This window comes from Pipistrellus kuhlii, unplaced genomic scaffold, assembly GCF_014108245.1.
Source record: "Pipistrellus kuhlii isolate mPipKuh1 unplaced genomic scaffold, mPipKuh1.p scaffold_m20_p_14, whole genome shotgun sequence".
NCBI lineage: Eukaryota > Metazoa > Chordata > Mammalia > Chiroptera > Vespertilionidae > Pipistrellus > Pipistrellus kuhlii.
The window spans coordinates 1157770-1167500 of record NW_023425449.1 but is presented as its reverse complement, the minus strand read 5'-3'; the positions used below and the strand labels follow the sequence as shown (position 1 = coordinate 1167500).

General features: G+C 60.6%; 1 protein-coding gene across 1 annotated transcript in view; it reads right to left on the bottom strand.

Moving 5' to 3' along the window:
• Positions 1 to 2146, bottom strand: part of COL22A1 (collagen type XXII alpha 1 chain) — an 80748-nt gene extending 78602 nt beyond the window's left edge. The window contains exons 1-2 of the mRNA XM_045581589.1: positions 2137 to 2146; positions 778 to 1344 (exon numbers count right to left, since the gene is read on the bottom strand). Coding sequence (XP_045437545.1) covers positions 778 to 1344; positions 2137 to 2146 — 577 coding nt within the window. The remainder of the gene's footprint in view (positions 1 to 777; positions 1345 to 2136) is intronic.
• Between the last annotated feature and the right edge of the window lie 7585 nt (positions 2147 to 9731).

Sequence of the window (9731 nt, the reverse complement as noted above, 5' to 3'; positions counted from 1 at the left end):
TCAGGCCTCCGGGAGGTGTGCAGGGGCAACTGGGGTTCGCTCCTTCCAGAGCCCAGGCGGGGTGGACACAGGCCACCGCTGTCCCCCCAGGCATGGAGCTGAGGCCTCACCCAACCTGGCCACGTGGCCTCTCCCCGCTCAAGAGGCCCCACGCCCTTAGGAGGGAGCACCACAGCACCATCCTCCAGCCCCGCATCCCCTACCCCTTCCGCAGCCCTCCACCCCACCACAGACAGCACCGCTCTGCAGACTCCGCCCCAGCAGCCTGCACTCCTCTGCAGCCCTCCGCCCCCCAACTGCAGACTGCACCCCTCCACCCCCATTCTTCCACCGCAGCCTGCACCCCTCTGCAGCCCTCTGCCCCCTCCCTCTGCAGACTGCATCCCTCCACAGCCCTCCACCCCCTCCCTCTGCAGACTGCACCCCTCTGCAGCCCTCCACCCCCTCCCTCTGCAGACTGCACCCCTCCCCATCCCTCCGCCCCCTCCCTCTCGCAGACTGCACCCCTCCACAGCCCTCCACCCCCTCCCTCTGCAGACTGCACCCCTCCACAGCCCTCCACCCCCTCCCTGCACCCTCTGCAGGCCTCCACCCCCTCCCTCTGCAGACTGCACCCTCTGCAGCCCTTCACCCCCTCCCTCTGCAGCCTGCACCCCTCCCCACCCCTCCGCCCCAGCAGCCTGCACCCCTCCCCATCCCTCCGCCCCAGCAGCCTGCACCCCTCCCAACCCCTCCGCCCCAGCAGCCTGCACCCTGGGCCCGCAGGCGCAGACTCACTCTCGCACAGGCGGCGCCGCAGCTTGCCCCGGATGCGGTCGATGGCGTCGAAGTCGGACACGTGGAAGACGTGGGCCGATGTGGGCTGCGAGGCGATCTCCTCCAGCTCCTCCCGCAGCGCCTCCCCGACGCCCACGGCGAACACGCGGATGCCGGCCCGGTGCGCGGCGGCCGCGGCCTCCTGCACCAGGTCCTGGCTGCGGCCGTCCGTGAGCAGGATGGCCACCTGCTGGACGGCGCGGTCGCCCGGCCGGCCGCCGGCCCGCGGCGAGAAGCTGTGGCTGGTGATGTAGCGCAGCGCGTCGCCCGTGCGGGTGTGGCCGCCCTGGAAGGCCAGCGCGCGCGCCGCCGCCTTCACCGCCGCCCGCGACTGGGGGCGGCCCAGCTCGAAGGCCGTGGCCGGCCGGTCGCTGTAGTGCACCACGCCCACGCGGGTGTGGGCGGGCCCCACCTCAAAGGTGTCCACCAGGTGGGCCACCCACTGTTGCACCTTCTGGAAGTCCCCGCGGCCCACGCTGGAGGAGGTGTCCAGCAGGAACACCAGGTCGTACTGGACGCTCTTGCAACCTGCAGGGGCCGCAGAGAGGGGGGGTGTCAGGGGGCCGTGGGGGCCTGGCGGGGTGGTCCCTGGGTCACACCACCTGCCTCAGGCCCCCCTGCCCGCTCTGAGCCCACGGGCAGGGGCCTGGGCCAGCGGCCTGACAGCGAAACCTCCGTTTCCCGTCACACAGTCGTGCATGTGACCCCACGGCTGCTGGGAGGCTCGGCGGACGATGCATATACTCTTTCAGGACGGGGGCCAGCATTCATGAAACATCACTGGGCCCATGTCCCTAACCACGTGGTTAAGGTGACTTCGTTCGTTTTTAAACCTGCCTCAAAAAAGTGCATGCCCAGCCGAAACCGGTTTGGCTCAGTGGATAGAGCGTCGGTCTGCGGACTGAAAGGTCTCAGGTTCGATTCGGTCAAGGGCATGTACCTTGGTTGCGGGCACATCCCCGGTAGGGGCTGTGCAAGAGGCAGCTGATTGATGATTCTCTCTCATCGATGTTTCTGGCTCTCTATCCCTCTCTCTTCCTCTCTGTAAAAAATCAATAAAATATATTTTTTTAAAAAGAAAAAAAAAAAAGAAGAGTGCATGCCCAGCTCAGAGACGCCCAGAAAGGCCATCAGAAAGGCTTGAACCGCTCACATGCCCATCTGCGGGGACACGGTGAGCCACCTTGCAGCGACCTGATCGCTTTGCACTCATTTCCGGAAAGTTGTGGATGGGCATGGGGCTGGACCAGACACGCTGACGGGCAAGCTGTTTCCCCTGCGCCAGCAAGGTGCTGGGAACCCGCCTTCAGCGGAGAATACCCGTTTCCATGGCGACGGAGCGTCTGCGGCAAGGATGAGCATAATTTATTTAGCGGGCGCTCCTCCCTCCGTGGGCATTGGAAGAGCTCGCCATCGGAAAGCACGGGAAACGCACTGCATTCATACACCGTCAATACGAACTCGCGGGATTCTATAAAGCTTTGTAAAAACGTGCTTACATCTGTGGTACATATACAAATACAGATTTCCTGTGAACGGTACAATGCTTTGGGTCAAACACCAAAAAGCATTCTTTCTGGTCTTCACAGCGACAAGAGCAGACACGCTGCTCACCCCCATTTCAAACGAGAGGGCAGGCAGGGAGGTGTTTTCTGAGCCCCAAAGTGCTGCGCACACACCTGGGAGCCCTCGAGAAGCCCGGCCTTGCCAGCCAGCCTGGCTCAGCGGGTGAGCAACCTAGGAACCAGGAGGTCGAGGTTTGATTCCCTGTCAGGCTCGATTCCCAGGGGGCATGCAGGAGGCAGCCCATCAATTATTCACTCTCACTGATACCCCTCTCTCTCACTCTCTCCCTCTCCCTCTCTCTCTCTCTCTCTCTCTCTCTCTCTCTCTCCCCCCCCCCCCCATCCCTTCCTCTGAAATCAATGAACAGGTTTGTTTGTTTTTAGGAAGCCTGGTCTTGCCTCTCCCGGAACATGAGGCTTGGGCCTGCCAGAGCAGCTGCTGACCACGCCTCTGAGGACCGGGAAGGGCTACAGAGAATAAAGCGGGGCAGAGAGAACGTGTTGTGCTCGGCAGGTCTCTTGCAGAAAGGTGCAGCCAGGTCACCAGAAGATGCGGGCCTGGAGCAGCCACGGACTGGCCAGACCCTCACGGCGGCCGGACCCTCACGGCGGGCGGGCGGCCGGCAGAGGTTTACAGAAGTCGGCCTCCCCCTTCGGCCCTGCTGCACCCCAGGCGCCTACAATAAAGGCTTCCTCTGATACGTGCTGGCCCTGCGTCCTAGCAGCCCCAGCCCACCCGGAGCCTGTCATAACCCTGGAGCGAGCTTGTCTGAAAGCTGCAGAAAGTGGACTCGCTCAGAGGGCCTCAGCAAGGAGCCCGGGGGAGCTCTCCGCACATCTCCTCCGGCGGCCAGGGGGCTGCCGGGGGGCAGGCCCAGGAGAGGTGAGTGTGACGTCTGAGCCCCGGCCCCGGCTCTGGGGCTGGTGCCTGGCTTCTGGCCTCTGTGCCAGGACAGGGGAAGGCCACGTGACCCCCCTCGGGTCCCCGCCTTTCCCTCCAGCCTCATTCTCTACCTGTGAAATGGGAGCTGTCCTCAGGGAGCGGTCCTGTGTGACCCGGAGGACCCCGAGTGTGAACTGCCCACAGGGAGCCCCGGTGGACACACATCCGGACCCGCCCGGAGCCCAGGAGGCCACGGCATCGCTGCCTCTCCCGCGAGCGGGGCCTGGGGAGGCGCGGGCAAAGTGAAGCACAGAGAAGGCTTCGTGGCAACGATACTGAGCCAAGCCTTCCGGCGGGGGCCTTCCTTGTTTCTATTCTGTCTCCTGGGCCAGAGAGACAGAATAAATAGCTGGGCCTCCGATCAGCACCGGGCTCCCAGCCTCACCGCACAGGCCTTTGCCTCCTCACCCGGTTCCCACCCGCGAAAAGGGCGCCAGCTGTACGGGGAGGTGTGTGTGGCTTTACGTGGGCACCGAGCTTAGCTGGGGGGGATGATGTGGAGTGGGGCTTCGCGGGGCGGGGCTTTGTGAGGGGCGGGGCTTTACGGGAGCACCTGCTTTACGTGGGGCAGGGCTTTATGCCCAGTGACCTGGCGCCCATTGCTCCCGCTGGCCCTGCGCCTCCGCACCCAAGAGTCTTCCTCCCAGAGGCCCTGGCAGGTGACAGGTGAGCAGAGCCATCGCCAGGCCCCCTCCCCCAGCCCACCCTGCCCAGCTTCCTCTTCTCCGTCCCTGTTCCCGCTTCCTTTGGCCACTGCAGACCCCTCTGGCCCGGCCACCCCTCTGGCCAGGCCCAGTATGTCCATGTCCCCTGGAATGGCGACAGCGCCTTCGCAGGACACGACCTCACAGCACTGCCTGCTGCCCCTACCCTGACAGGCACTTGAGAGGGGCAAGCTCAGAACCGTTCTCTGATTCTCTCAAAACGGGTCCAGACAGCTCATTCTTTTCTCAGCACACACACACTCACACACACACACTCATACACACACACTCACACACACACACTCACACACACTCACACACTCACACACACACTCACACACACATTCACACTCACACACACATTCACACACACACATTCACACACACACTCTCACACACACACACTCACACAATCTCACACACTCACACACACATTCACACATTCACACACTCATACACACACGCACATGCACACTCACACACACACATTCACACACTCACACACACACTCACGCACACTCACACACACATTCACACACTCACACACACTCACACACACTCACACACACATTCACACACTCACACACACTCACACACACACTCACACACACATTCACACACCCATACACACACACACGCACAGGCACACTCACACTCTCAGGCACACACACAGGCACACACCCTTGCTGGATAAGTGACTGTTACACACCTTGGTTATCCCCCACACACAGTCACCAGCCCTCTTGGGGGCACAGCCTGCCCGCGCCCTCCCCCCCCCCGGGCGTGCACACGGACAGGCCCGCACAGCCCCCTGGACCCACCTGCCCTCTGGGCCTGGCCGCCGCGGCCCCCGCCCCACAGCAGCAGCAGCAGCAGCAGCAGCAGGCCGGCCATGGCTCCGCGGGCCGGGGCTCAGCGCGGCTCCGCCAGGAAGCGGCCTCTCGGTTCTACCGCGGCATCTCCTGTGGAGAGAGACACGGTTAGCGGCGGCCCTCCAGCCGAGACGCCGCAGAAGCAACCTCTGGGCCCAGGAGGAGCAATTCCCCAGACCCGGGCGCCTGCCCGTCTTCCCTCGACAGACCGACCCTCTCACGCCAGCCGTGCGACCTCCCTTCACTGCTTCCCTCCGCCCCTGCCCCCTCCATCCTGGCTCACCTGCACCAGGCCCACCTGCCCACCACCACTGACCGCCCCCGGCTGGCCCGGGGCCCGGCACCACGGCTGCGGTATTTTATACGTTTGGACATGGAATGGCTATTTTGTTAGGTTAAGGTGTTACAAGAGGACATCTGTGTACCTGTCCTTGCCTAGATTGAGTTCTTTTCTTAGGCAGGCTTGCAGGAAATACTCAGGATGTCGTCTGAGTTTTGAAAGGACGCCGGTATGAACTGTCATAGTGTTTTACAGGCTTTGTAACACAGAGAGTGCCTGGTTCCCGCCGCCTCCCGGCAGGCGTGTGCATGGGGCCCCTCTCGCCTGAACCTGGCAGCACAGGTGTCATCACGCCTTCACCCGTGGCCACCCCAACAGAAGAGACACTGGTTCTTTCTTTTTTAAAAAAAATATTTTAGTGATTTTTTACAGAGAGGAAGGGAGAGGCATAGAGAGTTAGAAACATCGATCAGCTGCCTCCTGCACAGTCCCCACTAGTTATGTGCCTGCAACCAAGGTACATGCCCTTGGCCGGAATCAAACCTGGGACTCTTGAGTCTGCAGGCTGACGCTCTATCGGATAGCCCTAAGCAGTTTGGCTCAGTGGATAGAGTCTACCCGCTGAGCCAAACTGCTTAGGGCTACAGTTCTCACTTTCTATGCGTTTCTTTGACCCATGATGTTTATTAGCTAAGTGTATTTTCCCCTCTCTGTAGCTTCATGTCCTTTTCAAAAAGTACTTGGCGTTATTCATGCACGATCCAGGAAAGGAAAGACTGTTTGTAGAGTTCACAGTTAATTTATTCACTTAATAGGTGTTTACCAGTGGCCTCCGGTGCCTGATGCTGAGGGCAGCCCGGTGAAGGACACCAAATCCACCCTCGAGGCCACTCCCTGGCGCCTGGAAGACAGGTGAGGCTCCGCCCGATGAAGGGCGGATGAAATGAGTGCAGATAGAGCGAAGAGCAAAGGCTTATGGGAGCATTTGGGGGGTAGGGGGGAGAAAGCATGATCATTTTGCAGGAAGGTCTGGCTTCCTGAACCAGCACCAGCCAAGCCAAGCTGAAAGGCATTCCTTGGCTCACGACCCCTCCTCATCGTCAAAGCCAGCGGAAGCCAATCAGGTCTTTCTCGGGTTGCCATCTCTCTGATTCTGACTCGCAAGGACGCTGTGATGACGTGAGCTCACCAGGTGCTGCAGGTGAGTCTCCATTTTTAAAGTCGGATTGGTAGCCAAAGCCAGTTTGGCTCAGTGGTAGAGCGTCGGTCTGAGGAATGAAAGGTCCCAGGTTCGATTCCAGTCAAGGGCATGTACCTTGGTTGAGGGCACATCCCCGGTAGGGGGTGTGCAAAAGGCAGCTGGTTAATGTTTCTCTCTCATCGATGTTTCTAGCTCTCTATCTCTCTCCCTTCCTCTCTGTTAAAAATCAGTGAAAAATATATTAAAGTCGGGTTGGTAGCAACCTTAATTCCACCTGTCACTTAAGTCTCCCCGATGGGTAACTGAACTGATTTCCAGGGGTTGGGGCACGAACCCCCTTTTTGTGTGGATGATGACAAATGTGTCACACCGGTTGTGCCATTTTAGCTACTTTAAGTGTATCATCAATTCGGTGGCATAAGTTATATTTGTGTTTCCAGGATTTTATAATCACGCAGGCTGAAAGTCTGTAACCATCCTATATAATAAAAGGCTGATATGCAAATTGTTCCCTCACCTGGGGGTTAGACCGAGGGGGGGTGTGGCTGGCCAACCGCCCATGGCCCCTCCCCCCATTAGCCCCAGCCCCTGTCAACTCCCCCACTACCACCCAATCGGGGCTGGCAGGCCAGACCCCACCCGTGCACAAATTCTTGCACCGGGTTTCTAGTTAAGCAGTAACAGGAGACCATTGCATTTACTTGGGTCTTCATTAATTTCCGTTAATGACGAGTTGTAATTTTCAGTGTATAAGGCTTGTGTCTCCTTGGTTAAATTTATTCCTAAATATTTTATGCTTACTATAAATGGAATTATTTTCTTAATTGTCCTTTTTATAATTATTGGCTGTTATTGTACCACATTTGCCACCGATTGTTGCATGTTGATTTTATATCCTGAAACGTGGCTGATTGGGGGTATTATCATAGCTTTCTGTGGATTCTTTAGCGTTTCCTACACATGGGACCACGTCATCTGCGAACAGCGATAATTTTACTTCTTCCTTCCCAAGTTGGATGCCTTTGCTTCTTTTTCCTGCCTCGTTGCCTGTGGTGTGTAAGTTCTTCTCAGATATTAGCAGACTTGAATTGCTAATATTTTTGCGGATTTTTGCATCTGTGTTCATGAGAGATGTGGGCCTGTCACTTCCTGTTTCTTGGACTGTCCTCTGGTTTGGGGACCAGGGAACGCTGACCTCATAGACTGCGTTGGGAAATGCGCCCTGTGCCTCTGGATTCTGGGAAAAGCTATAAAGGAGGGGTCACCGCCAACGCCACTCAGGCACTCCACGGTGGGTCAGTGAGCATCACCACCCCCTGGAAGGAGGTGACCTGAAAGGGGGGTGCCGTGAGGGTCATAGAACGTCGTTTCTGCAAAGCAGGCAGGGCAGACCAGATGCACAGTCACCGGGAGGCCTTTGGCAGCCCCTACAAACGGCAGCGGGCACCATCGCTCTCCCGCTGCCTCCCCAGGCCCCGAGCGCCTTCCGGAGCCCGGCCGCCCAGCTGGCGTGACGTGGGCCGCACCCTGTCCCCGGAGGCCGCGCTCTGCCCTCCGTCCCCAACGTCCAGCAGTTAATTTGCGAAGCCGCGTTCCTTCCACAAGCCAGCCCGTCGCCATGGTAACCAGCATTCCCTCTCAGGGGCCCACAGGTTGGGGGGGGGGAGGGGGAGGGGGGAGAGGCGCGGAGCAGAAAGCAATTTCGGGGGAGAAAATGAGATTTGGCACGCGGGGAGGGCAGGCCGGGCAGAGTGTGCGCTGTCTGAGTCAGAAAGCCTGGCCGCTGGCTGCCGGGGGCGGGGGGAGGGGGGGGGGGCGGGGGGAGGGGGGGGCGGGGGGAGGGGGGGGGCGGGGGGGGGCGGGGGGGAGTGAGGCACCGAGGATGTGTTGCTGGGGTGACAGGTGATGCTCCGGGCAGGAATCTGGCTGAGACATGAAAGCCTGGCGTGACTGGGTCCAGACCGCTGGGCCAGGTCCTCCCCGGCCGGCGCGGGCCGGTGCGTGCCAGTGAGCGTGCGTGACACAGGCCACTCTGGCCGGCCGGGGTGGGCAGAGGGAGCCGGTGGCCCGTGTCTCTCTGGGGCTGCCCGAGGGCCCAGGGCCTGGGAGGAGCCGAGGCCGGAGACCTGGGCGCAGAACTGAGCCCCCTGTGACCTGACTCGGTCACCACGTACACCCCGAGCACCCGCCGTGTCCCGGACACCGTCCTCGGCACCGATCGCTCCAGGACAGGGACGCACATCCTGACGCAGCTTCCAGACAGAACCCCGTGGTCCCGTCCCACTCCTGCCTCTCGCCGGTGTGCAGGCGGGGAGGCCAGCGGCCTCTCTGACCTCAGAGCCTGCTGGGCCGGCTTGTCCCTGCCACTCCGGCCCACCTTGGTCACCGGGTGGCATGTGGGTGTGGCCCAATGTGAACAAGGGGGAGGAGGGACGGAGAGAAGAAGGGGGAAGAGTGGGAGAGGAGAAGGGGGGGGGGGCTGCCTTGGCAATGCAGGGGCAGGGAGGGACAGCCTGCACTCCCAAGATTCCATGTGGCACATCTCCCATGAGTCCAATGGGCACCCCGGAAGGAAGGCAGCCGGGCGGGGTCACTGGGTGGGTGCCCAGCCCTCCTCCTCAATTCACATTCCTTCCCAGCTTCCTTCCACACACCCCACCAGCATCCTAACGCCACTCCTTGGATCCCCTCCCAGCATCCTCCCCAGGCCTGTGGGGCCGCGATGGGGCGGTGGCCGGGAGAGGAGACACCTCGGCCCGCCGTCCGTCTGCAGGAGAAGGCCCGGAGGCTCTGTATTGTTTGATCAGCCCAGCCACGCCTCTCTGAGCTGTCACAGCCCCTCCTCATGGTCACATGTTCAGTGCTGAGTTCTTCCATTTTTTTTCTTCTTTCCTTTTTCTCCCTCTCCAAGCCCCCCTCCCCCCCAACCACGCTGCTCTCGGCTCATTTCACAAGAGCCCGTCTCCGGTTACAGGGTCCCGAGGACACGGGGACATGTGTGTTTGGCTTATTTTGAGCAGCGTCTGGCCCCATGAAGCAATGCACAGAAATAGCGCCACGGCGGCATCCGCACTGCATGGGGAGGCGCCCCCCGCAGGCCCCGCGCTGGGGAGAGTGAGGAGAAGCCACAGCCGCGTCCCCTGCGAGACGGGAGACGGCGCGGTGGACGGGGGAGCCCTGGGCGTGGTCCGGACAAACCTATGGCTTCTTCTCCATCACGCACCCGCTGTGCGGCCAGCGGCAGCCACGTCTCTCCCCCCTCAGTGGCCTCCGCAGTCCCGGGCATGAGAATCCCTGGCACGGAGCCTGGTTGCCCGTCAGTGACGGTAATAAAAGAATACAAATGAAAA